The 15,593-nt window shown below is 43.5% G+C and overlaps 1 protein-coding gene across 2 annotated transcripts in view; it reads right to left on the minus strand.

Moving 5' to 3' along the window:
• The window catches only part of OTOGL (otogelin like), a 209,300-nt gene that overhangs the window by 83,722 nt on the left and 109,985 nt on the right, over positions 1 to 15,593 (minus strand). For both annotated transcript variants that reach the window (XM_075600516.1, XM_075600517.1), the window contains exon 25: positions 15,206 to 15,344. In XM_075600516.1, coding sequence (XP_075456631.1) covers positions 15,206 to 15,344 — 139 coding nt within the window. The remainder of the gene's footprint in view (positions 1 to 15,205; positions 15,345 to 15,593) is intronic.

Consider the following 15,593-nt stretch of genomic DNA (forward strand, 5'->3'; position numbering starts at 1 on the left):
GTGGTAAGCCCGAGCTTCCCACAAACAGGGGATGTATGTAACAGGGACATATCCCTGTTTAAGAAAAACTGCCTCTAAATCAAGAAGGGAGCTTGTTAACTCCAGCTGGCTAATTAGAACTCTAAAAAAGCCTCTTTGGGGAAAATGCCAGGAGATTTCCTTAGCACACAAGTATAGGAACAGGCTAAATAAAGCCAGGATTTAATTTCACCCTAAATCGGTTTCCATTAAATGTACCTTTGCACACATCTCTTACAGTGTCCTAAAAGAGCGTTAAAGCTTTTCACTTCAAAACTTGTATATAAATGTGAATAGTGGCAGCATACACAGGCTCTTCTTTTAAACAACATCAACAAATATCTTTAGCAATGTGTAGTTATTGTGTATGAAAAAAGGAAGAAATAGGTAGGGTAACAAAATGGGCAGTAGTGCTTCCATAATTAAAGATGAAGTCCTGTCCTGCTGCTCGTTCTCATCAGGGTTCATGATGGGCATCAGTATGTTGCATACGGACTTTATTTAATTTCAATGTGTATTGTGTGGGGCCTGCTCTATTTTATGAAGGTTACGCTTTAACAGATATAAGATGTGGTACTGCTCAGGACTGCAAACATTGTGCTTCCTTACACATGAAAGCAGTGGTACTGCTCCTCAGAAGTAGCTCTGGACATGGAGGAGTTAAATCAGAGACTTTCTCAGCATCAGAGCCATGATCCTGGGTTACATCCGCTTTTCTATGCCTGGGATCGGGGGGGGAGGGGGCTAGGGGGGCTTGTAAATGTTACTCATTATTTCTGGGCATTTTGCCATGACTTTTGGGTGCTGAGTGCAAAGGGCAGCATGTGCAGAGGCCAGTGTGGGAAGGGCACCTGCTGGGATTGATCAGGGAACAAAGGCGGAGTGGTTTTCTTCAGCGACATGATGGCGCTAATCAATCTGGCACGTGGAAATCTGTGGCCTCGTTTAGGGTGCCAGAGACAGGAGGTGGAGGGCACGCGTCCGTGTGTGCGCGCGTCAGTCTGCTGGGCGATGTGTGCACATCATCCCTAGCACACCTTTGCTAGCGTTTAGGAGGCGGGGCTACAGACCTGAGGTTAGGGATGGGTGTTGCTCCTCTCACTACACTTTCCCGAATTATTTCATTGGCTGCCGAAGTTATGTTTCCCCATTTTATTTAATGGTGGGTGTTTTAAATATGTTTTTGCATGTGTTGCTCCGTGCTGGCCCCTGTCAGAATAACCCCCCATTTATGTAACCCTTTGTTCTGACTAGTGTTTGCAATCCCTGTGTAAATCGTCTGGTTTTCCGTGACAAGTAGTGTGAGACATTTAATTGGACTAACAAGTGCCAGTGTAAAAGCTTTCGAACCTCACAAGTAGCTGTACGTCTACCTGAAGATGAACCCTATGAGGTTTTAAAGTTTGTACTGTACACAAGGGTGCGCAAACTGTGGGACGTAAGATTTTCTGGGGGTGGCACAGTGCTTACAGAGACAAGGTAAGAGGGGGGCACGAGCAGGGGTGAGAGCAGGCAGGGGGGTGCAGGGGAAAAAGTGTGCGCACCCCTGCTTTACACTATAGATAAAATTGGTGGTCCAATTAAAGGTATTATGCTACCTACTGTATTTTTTCCTTTTTTGTAATAAACAATATGGAGCCAATATGGCTAAGATTATTTTTGTCTAACTATTTTATAATAATTGTAGGATTATCACTGTCTTTTGTAAACATTTTTTTTTTATTTCAGGCCCCAAAAAAAAAAAAAAAATGTTGGCAGTAACAATAAACCCTTTCTCTGGCAAAGTTGGTGTTAAATAAAATCTGCTGACAGAAATGCAATTACAGATATGAAGGGGTTGTTTCATCTTTTCATTGCCCAAAAAGACCTGTAACATATTGCAATGGTTTCACCCAATGGTACTAAAGACTTTAACCTCTTCGGTATTAGATGGGGCAACTGCACACTGCAGTGAATGTCTCAAATAATAATTGTTTGTCCTTAGTTTGAGTAAGACATTTTGGGCTATGTTGCTAATCAGTGCTACACCTTCTGGTACCTATTAAAGGCTAATCACCTCTGATTAAATCTGGTCCAATACAGAAAATTCAAGTGAATAAATTGCAAGGTGTCTTCCGGCAAGAGAACTTAAGGTACCTTATAGAGTAGCAAAGCTTAATAAATATGGGTCGTTGTGCTATCTCACGGTAAGTGGATAGGATATATATTCATTTAACAGTTATCAAAGTATAACTAGTATAACCATAGCACAATGGATCACTGCACTACAACTACTGGATATACTTTTTTGGGGGCGGGGGTTTCATCGGAGCAATACAGCTGTTTCCTGGCAGTAGCACACACTCAAAAACTTAGCTTTCTAGCTCAATGGAGCAGAAATTTCAAGTACAAGTAGGAGAGCAGCTTGGTAATAACGATAAATGATAGATTGAGCATGTCTACTCAGTGCCAAAATGGGACTGGCCAAGTCTGCAGAGACTGGCATGCGTTGCAAGAAGTATTACTTGCCTAGATAAAGAAATTATTCTTCCATTTTACAATGCACTGGTCAAGGATATTAAGAGCACAATGTAAATTTTTAAGATGAAGAGAGCGTTATGTGGCAAAGTACCAGATTAACATAAAACATTTTATATTGTGGTAAGTGGTTACTTTCTTGATGAAATATGTAGGAAAAAGTATTACACTTTACTTTAGGGCAGGGGTGCTCAAAGGGGGTGCGAGATTTTCCTGGGGGGGTGGGGGTGCGAGATTTTCCTGGGGGGGTGGGGGTGCAGGCAGTTGCAGAGGCCCTGCGCTCATCCCCAAGACATTTAAATTAAATGTCAGGGGATTGTGTGAGGCCTCTGTAACTCATTTACTGGGATTCAGATGCGTGGTCTGACGCATCGCCATGGCAACGCAGCATCAAATTATGCCGCAGGATCATATGACGTGACGTCACACGACCCGTCGCCATGCAACGCAGCGTTAAATGACGCTGTGGCACAATTTGGTGCTGGAAAACGAGGCGGGGGGGGCGAGTACCGGGGGAGCAAGCAGGGGGGCATAGCAAGCGGGGGGGCATAGCTCCAATAGTTTGCGCAGCCCTGCTTTAGTGGATCATTTATTGAATCTACCATCTGTAAAACCAAGGCAACTCTGGAAGAAAAACACTGCACCAGATTAATCAAACAAGAAAATTACATTGCTTTTAATGGAAAAGGCTTTTCTTAATAAATCTGGTTGATACTAAACCACCATAGAAAGTAAAGCAAGTGACAATTTGACTACAGATGGGTGAACCAGTCCAAATGTGTTTCCCAGAATTCCGTGGATTGTTTTGACCAAATTCCCCCCACCCCTCCACTACCAAAATCCATCTGCAGATTGGGTACTGAGAGAGAGAGAATTAGGGAAACTTGCTTCTGCTGAAAAAGGAGCACACCTTAGTCTGTTAGTCCTTTGCTTGTCAACTTTCTGTTTACCGATCAGGAGTCAGGTAATTATTTTTCCCTAGTACTGCAACTTTCCATGCTCCTTTTTATCAGGCTCCCAGTTCTGCTAAACTTCAACTACCTTCTTGTTTGTCTTTTATTCCCCTTGCACTCTTTTCCCTTGGTTTATTATATTGTCCCCTGTTATGTTGTTCCGTTTTGTTCCCATAGCTACTTTAGCTTTTTGCCTGTAGATATAATATGTGCATGATTTAACACCATGGCAGTCAATGGTCAACCTAAAAAATAAACAACTGCCAACAATATCCAATTCAATCAAAACAATCACCAAATAAAACAACAATAAACAAGTAAACACAGCAAAATTACCATCAATCAAAAAAGCAACTACCATATAAACACAAGAATTACAAATTAAAACCCCCCAAAAAACATCAATAAATAAAAGAAAACTCCAAATAAACACCATTTTTAAAAATCAAAAGGGGGGAGGTGTATTTATTGCAATGTATTCCACATTTTTTTTGCTACAGCATTGGTACTGCAGGCCAGTGGGGCCCCCCGGACACCATCCAAGGGCCCACAGACACCGTGATGACTAGTGTAAAAAAGAAAATGTGAGGCGCTTCTAATAGAGGTGCAATAAATGTGAATAATAAACCTTATAAAAACCTTTTATAAAAAAGTGCTCATTAATAATAATAAATAAAATATGTATATATTAAAGTGAACTTCGCTGCTCAACCCTCTGTGGAGAAGATCCAATTCCTCCTGATGTGGATTGTAGGGAGAAGCTTGTGGGGAGCGCAGATGTCACCATATGTGGGAAAAGAAATATAAATATAGTGTAGTATGTTCTACAAGTTCAACAGTCAATTCAAAGAGTCACGATAGGGAACTCACACTTTCCCAGTCAAATATCAGCAGTGGAGATAATAATGATCTTGATCAGTGTGGAATATCAGGAATCAGCAGCATAATCCCTCAATGTGAAAAGATAACACACTTAGTGCAACATTGCATGTTCCAGTGAATTATTTATCAGAGGCAATAAGTATTGCACTTACATTAGGCACTTTGTGATATCTAGGTTTGTGATCCCGGGAGCAGATCAGCGTTCTCATGTGTTAACGGAGGAAGGGAGCAACGTTGATTGAGAAGACCCTACAGAGTGATTCATGAGTGAAAAAAAACAGATTTCACAGACCGCACCATATAGACATATGTAATGCCACAGATTGAACTCCTGATGAAGCTGCCAAGCCAGCGAAATGCGTTGAGTTGAACCTGCAGCAGCCTGAGAAGTGTATTGAGCATCTTCCCCTCTCCCTGGTGATTCCACCATTGCGATCGATTGCAACCGGAAGTGACGCGACGGACCGACCGGAAGTGACGCAACACAACCTTGGGAGCAGGGCTGGAGGCATACACAAGCTGCACATAACTATTGTTACGTGTCTATGCACAAAGTGCCTAATGTAAGTGCAATGCTTATTGCCTCTGATAAATAATTCACTGGAACATGCAATGTTGCACTAAGTGTGTTATCTTTTCACATTGAGGGATTATGCTGCTGATTCCTGATATTCCACACTGATCAAGTCTTCATTATTATCTCCCCTGCTGATCTTTGACTGGGAAAGTGTGAGTTCCCTATCGTGACTCTTTGAATTGACTGTTGAACTTAAAGAACATACTACACTATATTTATATTTCTTTTCCCACATATGGTGACATCTGCGCTCCCCAAAAGCTTCTCCCTACAACCCGTGGGGACTACCTGAGAATCACCGGACACCCACATGGACCACCTGAGGACCCCCGGACACCCACAGGGACAACCTGAGGATCCCCAGACACCCACAGGGACCACCCGAAGGCCCACAGACACCCACGGGGACTACCTGGAGGCCCACGGCACTTGCTGGGACCACCTTGGGACCCCTGCCGGCCTCTGGTATCAATCCTATGTATAAGAAAATACTGTATTCGTGGTTAGTACATATTGTAATGTTTATTGGGGGCAGAGGGTGCAGAGTGAAGGGTCAAGGTCAAGGGCTTAAATAGCAGCCAGTGACTTCCAACCCCTGCCTGAGCACTGTATAGTTTTCCCTTGAGTTCTAGTAGCTGAGCCTTCCTTGTTTGTGAGCCTTCCCTGTGTTCCTGTTACTGTGCCTAGCCTGTTTCTGAGTCTTCCTTGTTTGTGAGCCATCCCTGTGGCTTCCCTGTTGCGGAGGCTAGCCTGTTTCTGAGCCTTCCTTATTCGTGAGCCATCCCTGTGGCTTCCCTGTTGTGGAGGCTAGCCTGTTTCTGAGCCTTCCTTATTCGTGAGCCATCCCTGTGGCTTCCCTGTTGCGGAGGCTAGTCTGTTTCTGAGCCTTTCTTGTTCGTGATCCATCCCTGTGGCTTCCCTGTTCCGAAGGCTAGCCTGTTTCTGAGCCTTCCTTATTCGTGAGGCATCCCTGTGGCTTCCCTGTTGCGGAGGCTAGCCTGTTTCTGAGCCTTTCTTGTTCGCGATCCATCCATGTGGCTTCCCTGTTCCGGAGGCTAGCCTGTTTCTGAGCCTTTCTTGTTCGTGAGCCATCCCTGTGGCTTCCCTGTTCCGGAGGCTAGCCTGTTCATTTGGAATCCCTGTTGTTGACCCCAGACCATGACCGCAACCTCGCTGCCTGCCGCCTGCCGCCTGCCCTGACCCTTTGCCTGGTCTTTGCCCCACTGCCACCAGCCCTGACCTCCTGCCTGCTTACCGACTATGGATACTCTAAGAGGACTCTATGCCTGGGTTCATTTGCATTCCTACCTCAGCCCTGCGGGTCCGCTTCCTGATCGGAGATGAGCACCGTCACACCCTGAGCACCTGTACATAAACAAATACTCTTAGATGTGATCCTCCTTTGAAAGCCGGGCAAGGAGGGAGTTACAAGTGTAACAATAAACCCTGTCAGTTTATATGCATTTTTGTCTCCTGTCTTTTGTGGGTTTTCATGCTATCTCCGAAGGGTCTATACATCCTGATATTCTCATTGAGTTCTCATACCTGTACAAAGCATTTTACCCTCTTTTGGGTAACCATATATTCCAGGCATTCTTCTGCCATGAGACATCTTCTGGCGTTGGAAGACACCTTACAGTCCATTTATTTGAATAGGCTGCAATGTTTCCAGCACCGTACATTCCTTATGACAGGACACTGCTTAGTAAATATGTCCCACTGTTATTGTCCTTTATAAAGGTTAGAAGTACTAACTCAAGTCACAAGTTCGCTTTGTTATATTACTGTCTCTATGCATCTGCTTTATTTGCTGTGCTTCACTTTGTTTTTACTTGTGTGTGTCAGAAAACATGTGTTTTATTTAATCTCACCTGTCTTCAGTAACTCATAGCCCTCAGTGTGACGGTTTGGGGTAGATTTGGCTGCTTTTAAATAATAGTTAAGCTGCCACTAGCCCTACCTGTCAATAATATGATGTAGTTATTTCTGTAAGTAAGTATAGATAGAGGATAAAGTATCTGTTGTCTAAATGTAGCATAGGTTGAACATGATGGATGCATGTCTTTTTTCAACCTCATCTACTATGTAACTATGTATGTACAGTTTATTGTAGCAGTCCTATACATGCTCCTCTTAAAGTACAGTATGTGAAACAGTGATGTACAGCTATATTCAAGAGTGGGACCTGTAGGGATTAACTCTTTCTTGCAAAATGAACTGTAATCATATCAGAGTTTGGTATTGTATGCCTGGACACTGTGATTGGACTAGGTCCATTTTTGAGGAACCAGGGAGAGGTGGACCACCTGCTGTGTGGACTTGCTCTGCAAGAAAGCTGTAAACCCTGAGGCTACGGCCCCAGTCCTCCCTGCTGCACGCGCACCTGGCGGCATCGCGGGGCGTGCAGAGACTACATCCGCGATCGGCAGTCTTAGGGGAGATCTAGGGAGAGCGAAGGGGGGTGGGGCCATGCTGGGGGGAGCGGCCATGACAAGGCATATCTGTGCTCAGTGCTATACAAAAGAGACATTGCAACAATAATAGGGAATTATAAGTGCAACAAACAAAATCAGACAATGAGAAAGGAAACAATGAATAAGCAAACTCCCCCCTCCCACGACCACTCTACAATTGAGAACTATATTAAATTGTAATCAGGAACATAGTGTGTGCAGATCAGTACATAGTAACAATGGGTCACTGCAAGCGAGTGCACAGCATGTGCTGTACAGTACATATACAGAATAACCCACCAGATGATTGACATAGGTATAGGTGGGGACTGATAGTTGTAATCAGTAATAACAAAATATGTATACTTGTAGGGCAAAAAAGTGTCCACAATATAATGAACACTAAGCACACAAAAACAATGATAATGCTAGTGTGATATCCCTGAATAAATAGCCAGGAAAAAAGAGATCCATATATAAGCATTAACAAAGTACATTACTTGCCTTACGGTGATCTCTCAAAGAAGCTCCTACACATGCTCCCTATGTAGTGCCCATAAGTGAAAATCGGAAAGGCTCAGTCTGTCATGGAAAGTGCGTATATAATTACACGTAGGTGCCCATGGGATTAGTAACAGCAGCCCCAATGGCCGTTTCGCATAGGCGCCTAAATATACTCACACTCCCACACACACTCTCCACTTACACACACTCCCACACACACTCTCCCACTTACACACACTCCCACACACACACTCTCCACTTACACACACTCCCACTTACACAAACACACCCACACACACTTACACCCACAATCCCACTTACACACACACACTCCTACTTACATACCCACTCTCTCACTTACACAAACACTCTCCCACTTACACAAACACTCCCCCACTTACATACACACTCTGACCTCCTGTCTGGACCAGTTCAGGAGAGAAGCTCTGGGAATGTGCTGCTGCTTAGCTCGGGAGCCGTTGGGTCACTGCTATATGGGGGTGTTGCCATGCTGCCGGTCCTGGGACAGTTGGAAGAGTTGTCCCAGCTCTCCCCCCCTGGCGGCCGCGGAACCCCGGTTGAAAACCACTGGTTTAGACTATTGAAATGCTTCATATAAAAGGTGAATTTTAAGATTTGACTTAAAAGTGGGGAGAGATGGTGCTTGGCGTATACTGAGTGTGAGGGTGTTCCACAGGTAAGGCGGCAGTGAGGGAAAAAGGTTTAAGGCAAGAGAGCAGTTGAGGTGAAAGGGGTGTAAAGGAGACAATTATGGGTAGAGCACAGGAGACGACCAGGGACGTAACGAGAGATCAAAGCTGATATTTAGGGAGGAGCAGATGCGTGGAGAGCCTTGAAGGTAAGGAGGAGAACTTTGTATGTGATCCGAAACTTGATGGGAAGCCAGAAGGGTGATTTTAGTAGGAGATAAGCAGGTGCTGTTCCATGAGAAAATGAAATTATTCTAGCAGCTGAATTTTGGAGAGGCCTGTTAGCAGAATATTACAATAATCCAGATGGGAGAGGATAAGGGCATGAGTTTTAGCAGTAGATGGACAGAGGAAAGGGCAAATCTTGGCAATGTTGCTGGGAATGGAGAAGGAAAGTGAGGAGTGAAATGTCACACCTACAGTAGGCAATGTGCTTTGACGACAGAATAGATGTAGTATCATTTACTGTGATAGAAAAGGGGGATATTAGGACAAGTTTAGGAGGAAATATGAGAATCTCAGTTTTAGATATTAAGTTTAAGGTGGCAGAGCACCATCTGTGAGGATATAGCCAGGAAGAAATCAGAAACTGGATTGCAGATGTGAAGTTAGAGGTGGATAGATATATCTGCGTATCATATGCATACAGATGATACTTAAAGCCAAAAGAGTTGATGAGGTCGACAGGTGTGAATACGAGAGAAACGAAGAGTTCCCAGAACAGAGCCTGAGGTATAGTACACCAACAGACAGATCAACAGGAGATGAAGACATGTTAGCAACAGAGACAGAAAATGTGCGATGGGAGATGTACTGTATGATGAGAACCAAGATAGAGTTTGGTTATTGATACCAAGAGAGTGTACAATATGAAGGAGAAGGGAGTGATCAACAAATATGTTGGCGTCTTGTATAATAATAATGGATGTATTTTAATGCACCAACGTTAATACATCAATAATACAGTAATTTGCTTGCTAAAAGCCCTACATTCCATTGATTTGTGAAATGCATTGTTGGTCACTCCCATGGGTGGTCTCACTGACAATGAATCTGTATATCTCAAATAAAATTGCCATTTTAAAAATAAACAGGTGAAGGTTCTCATCTCAGGTGAAATAATACAAAGTGGCCTACTTTTTCTATTCCAGGTTTCATGACCTCTGTAAGCAGTATCCTTATGACATCCAACAGAATACATATTCATTTCATTATGGGGCATTTTGAAATAGCACTAGGGTCTGTTATGTATCAAAACATTTGCACTATTTATGATGTCAGTAGCACATGGGAGCCACAGAGACACAATCAGCTTCATAATTAGTAATTAGCACTAGTGGAGAGTAGGTACAATCCTTCGTCAATAACTCAATGCAATTCCCCAGACATGAACAAATTAGCCTTTGTTAACCACTCTGCTTCATTTAAGAGTCTGAGTACAAAGGCCAGAAGACCAACCAAGTATTGCACCTGTCTGTGAAAAAACAAGTCTAGTTTTAATATGGCAAATCCCCACAGCCAAGATTTTCATCACCAGTGTAATCTGGTCAGGTTGATGAGGAGTCTGCAGGCACTTTGCCATCATGACTGATTGCGTTTCTTTCAATTGTATTCATGAACTTTAGAACTTCAAATACTCCCTGAGATTCATTCATACGGGATATAAAATAACCAAGTACTGTATCTAGCCAAGGTCCTCTGATACCGTTGTTATTTTCTTTTTTTGTGTTTGCATCACAACGTGCACTTTGGTTATCTCAACATTCTTGCAAAGAAACTCTCCTACTCACGGCCTTTGCCTTCACGAAATTGCACTGTGATAAATTGTATGCACTGTTAAAGCATTGCTAAAATATTTACCCACTTCCCCACTGCATATAGCATTGCTTTGTGTAGCAGGAAGGGGTTAAGTTATGAAATTCCACAAAATACGTACCATTTAGGTAAACTAGGGACTTATTGCTATTCTTTATTTTTTGCTGATCAACAATATAAGAAGCCGCCTCGACAAAAAATATATAAAAAGATAAGAACCCTACACTGTGCAATTAGCCCTTTTCCCTTGACAAAAAAAAGACATACCCCCATTACAAATACCATGATTCCCTTTCAGTGGATTCTCGCTAATCCTGTTATTTGCAGACATATAGCTAAGGCTTTAGCTGTATAGAATGGCTATCATTAAAATTGAAAATGACCAGCAAAACACTGCTCACTCATCAGGGGTTACAGTTTCAGTTGCAAATTCACTACTGAATTGTTAATGCTTTGTCTTTATTGTCCTAATCCCTTACGCTGCCACTGGTGACTGTGCACCTTCAGAGAATGGAAGATTGAATGTGTGCTACTGTATGTGGGAGAAATGACTCCTTAATTTCATTGCATTGTTTGAGTTATTTGATACAAGCATTATTTTTTTATTACGTTGCAATGATTGAGGAGCTCTGACATTTCAATTACTCATAGTAGGACTGCTCGTTGGCACTGCTACAAGCTAATAAAAGCCAAGATTAATCCTGCATTTTTGTGCATTGTTTGAATTTGAAAGGGGTGTCATGGTTATTATGAAAAAGATTGATTTAATAAGGGAACTCCGACTAATATACGCTTGCTGCAGCTCCTGACATTTTCTAGTCATCATATTTTAATAAACAATGTATTTCATTTGATGCCAGTAGATCGTTTTTAATAATACTTTATTGTAATTAAAATGAGATACACAGCAGTATATTTAGCTACATTTGACGATACAGTTATGAAATGTATAGTGCAGTAAATGCTAGAAATGCTAAATAGTATACATTAGGGTTATGTGCACAAGCAAAAGGGTATAGAACAGTGGTTCCCAAACTTTTTCGGTTCAAGGCTCCCCAAGGCAATCAGAATTTTTTCAAGGCTCCCCAAGGCGATCAGGATTTTTACGCGGCGCCCAAAGTAAAAACAAAGGTGTATATACATACCTAACAGTTGCAGTGCGCAGTTGGTGTCTCTCTCAGACACTCTCACACACTCTCACTCTCTCTCACACACTCTCACTCTCTCTGACCTCACTCTCTTTCTCTCTGACCTCACTCTCTCTCTCTCTGACCTCACTCTCTCTCTCTCTGACCTCACTCTCTCTCTCTCTGACCTCACTCTCTCTCTCTCTGACCTCACTCTCTCTCTGACCTCACTCTCTCTCTCTCTCTGACCTCACTCTCTCTCTCTCTCTGACCTCACTCTCTCTCTCTCTCTCTCTGACCTCACTCTCTCTCTCTCTCTGACCTCACTCTCTCTCTGACCTCACTCTCTCTCTGACCTCACTCTCTCTCTGACCTCACTCTCTCTCTGACCTCTCTCTCTCTCTGACCTCACTCTCTCTCTCTCTCTCTGACCTCACTCTCTCTCTGACCTCACTCTCTCTCTGACCTCACTCTCTCTCTGACCTCTCTCTCTCTCTGACCTCTCTCTCTGACCTCTCTCTCTCTCTGGCCTCTCTCTCTCTCTCTGACCTCTCTCTCTCTCTCTCTCTCTCTGACCTCTCTCTCTCTCTCTCTGACCTCTCTCTCTCTCTGACACACACACAGACAGACAGACAGACAGACAGACACTCTCTCTCACAGACAGACACTCTCTCTCACAGACAGACACTCTCTCTCACAGACAGACACTCTCTCACACAGACAGACACTCTCTCTAACAGACAGACACTCTCTCTCACAGACAGACACTCTCTCTCACAGACAGACACTCTCTCACACAGACAGACACTCTCTCTCTCACAGACAGACACTCTCTCTCACAGACAGACACTCTCTCTCACAGACAGACAAGCTACCTCTCTCACACAGACACTCTACCTCTCTCACACAGACACTCTCTCACTCTCTCAGACACACTCTCTCTCTCACTCTCTCAGACACACTCTCTTTCTCACTCTCTCTCTCAGGGAGGGAGGAAAGGCAGGAGATCCGTGCAGGCAGCTCCCTGCACACAGACACACACACACACAAATAAATACACACACACACAAATAAATACACACACACATAAATACACACACACACATAAATACACACACACAGATACACACACACAGATGCAGATACACACACACACAAATAAATACACACAGATACAGGGGGGTGGGGGAGGGTATGGCTGAACGGCCCAGTCCCTGCACGGGGGAGGTCAGTGCTGAGGGGGCCTGTGCCACATGGGGAGGGCCGGTGTGCTGCGGGGAGGGAGGGCCAGTGTGCTGCGGGGAGGGAGGGCAGGTGTGCTGCGGGGAGGGAGGGCAGGTGTGCTGCGGGGAGGGAGGGCAGGTGTGCTGCAGGGAGGGCCGGTGTGCTGCAGGGAGGGAGGGGGGGGGGGGTGAGGCTGCAGTGCTGCTGGGAGACATCTGTCTCCCGGTGCTGCTCCTCCAGCGTGCGCGCCGGGCCTCCCTCTCTCAGCGTCGCTGAGCCGGGCTGAGCCGCGCTGAACAGATGCACAAAGCCCCTGCATCTGTAATCAGCGCGGCTATAGTTCCTCCGGCCTGGGACATAGTAAGTGCTTAGGTGCTGCTGCTCGCTCTTGCTTGCTGCCACTCGCTCTACCAGGAGCTTTTTTTACTCACTATAACTTAACTCAGTATTATGGTTTAGCCTATCCCATAGCCTCTCTTGCATTCCCAGTAAAATCAACCCCACACTGATGAGACCCATCAAGGTCGAAACAGCTGTCTGTGGGTGGTTTTCTGGGTATGCACCTTAACCCTGGCTGTGCTCAAAGCTGTGACCATGCAGCAAGCTTAAGCCTATAGGGAACCATGTTAAAAATGGTTATTGAGGCAAAAAGTGACACTGTGTGCTCATTTGCATGTCATTTCCCAGAATCCCTTGCTGCAGTGGAAGTGCTGTATGCTGGGTGATAATGGGGAAAGGCGGGGTTGCAGACCTGCCTAAAACATGCAGATTAGCATACAGTTATATTTGCATATATATATATATAATACACACACACACACACACACCCTGCAGCCTGTTTTTGTCACACACACACACACCCTGCAGCCCGTTTTACACACACACACACACACACACACACACACACACACACACACACACACACACACACACACACACACACACACACACACACACACACACCATGCAGCCCGTTTTTCACACACACACACACACACACACACACACACACACACACACACACACACACACACCGCTCCTCCGCTTCCCCTCTGGGTTTTTTTTTTTTAATTAGCTAGCAGCCCTTGTTCCCTGCTGCTGGCGGCCCTGATCGCGGCGCCCCTCTAGCCAAGCCGCGGCGCACCAGGGCGCCGCGGCGCACACTTTGGGAAACACTGGTATAGAAAACTGGGTACTCGAAGTGTCAATGCATTTTATAATACTACGAACATGAATTATACTATGTGGTGGTGATAGTTCAGATATTATCGTTCAGAGGTTCAGAGGGGTTCAGGAGCTCTGACACTTGCAGGAAATAAGAATAGTCATTACCAATTAGCCAATCATGAAGGGCAAAAATGTTATGATGCAAGATGATACCTTTATTCTTTGGCTCTTGGGACCACTTTCAAATTGTACTTCTCAAAAAGCTTAGACCAGGGGATCTCAACCCCAGTCCCCAAGAAACACCCCCACCCCCGCCTCAACAGGACAGGTTTCCAGGATATCCCAGCTTCAGCACAGGCAGGCCAATCAGTGCTAAAGCAGGGATATCCTGAAAACCTGACCTGTGGGGGGGATCCTGAGGACTGCAGTCGAGAACCTCTGGCTTAGACCATTCTCGCTCCATCCCCACTGACCTACAGTAGGCAACTCCCAGCTGTAACACCAGGTGGTAAGTTTTAGAATATTATTATTTTTTAAACTATAAATATTTATGTCATCAAGTATTTTATTTATGTTAATGTATTTTTAAGAAAATGCTGAAAAACTGTAACAAGATGGATGACACATCCAATCTGACAGGCATGGGGAAAAGGACTGGAATTGGTTTCTATGGAATAAAAGCTGAATTGTAACCTTCATATTTTACAAAATGCACCCATGATAATTAGTCCACAAAACTTTCTGATATATATATATATATATATATATATATATATATATATATATATATATATTGTTACAGTTTACATCTCAAACTACTGGGAATATTGGCAAAAAAATATCAGAAACAGGAAAGTGTTGCAAAGATCTTGCACTGCTAGAGAGGTGGCTAAAACCTGCTATAGAAATCAAAGCACACTTTAAAACTCATTAAAAATGGCATTAAGAGTTGAATAATACATTTTTTTTAATGCACTAAACATCTAATACTACATAACTGATTATTTTTTTTTAACGCAGGATATCGTTTGATTTCTCTTGACACATTATACTTAAGACTAACAAACAGTGAGAGTTACTAGAGCAGCAAAAATAAACCTCATACATACATATCTGCCTGCATATTTGAACATTTTGCACTGGTCAATTTAAAAAAAAATAAGGAAGCTGAGATCACATACATTTTTGCTTTTAGAATGAAAAGAAATTAAAAGAAAATTTTAAAATTAAAAGAAAAAAGAATGATTTTCTTTCTTACCTTAAGTAAATAAACTTGGCAGTCACTGACATAATCATATTCCAGACCATCAAAGGTGTAATAGTGCCGATCACCATACACTGTACACACAGATGGGCAGGGGTAAGTGGTACAGTTAAATATCCCTCTTCTGCAAATGCTATAGGGAAAGAATTGAAACAAATGGTCTTTCATATTTGGAAGGAGTTCATTTGACAAAGGAGGAGTTGTTTCTGTACACGCAATACTAATACTGTACTTCACAAACGAGAACAGTAAAAATAAAACAGTGGTGGGACTTCAGCTATTGTTTGTAACGTGTCCATTTCCAATCTTACTGCAATTCACTGTCACTAATACTTTTCTTTTGAAAAGGCTAAAGACAAGGTTAGTATAATAAAAATTGGGA

Source organism: Ascaphus truei, chromosome 5 (genome assembly GCF_040206685.1).
Source record: "Ascaphus truei isolate aAscTru1 chromosome 5, aAscTru1.hap1, whole genome shotgun sequence".
Lineage (NCBI taxonomy): Eukaryota > Metazoa > Chordata > Amphibia > Anura > Ascaphidae > Ascaphus > Ascaphus truei.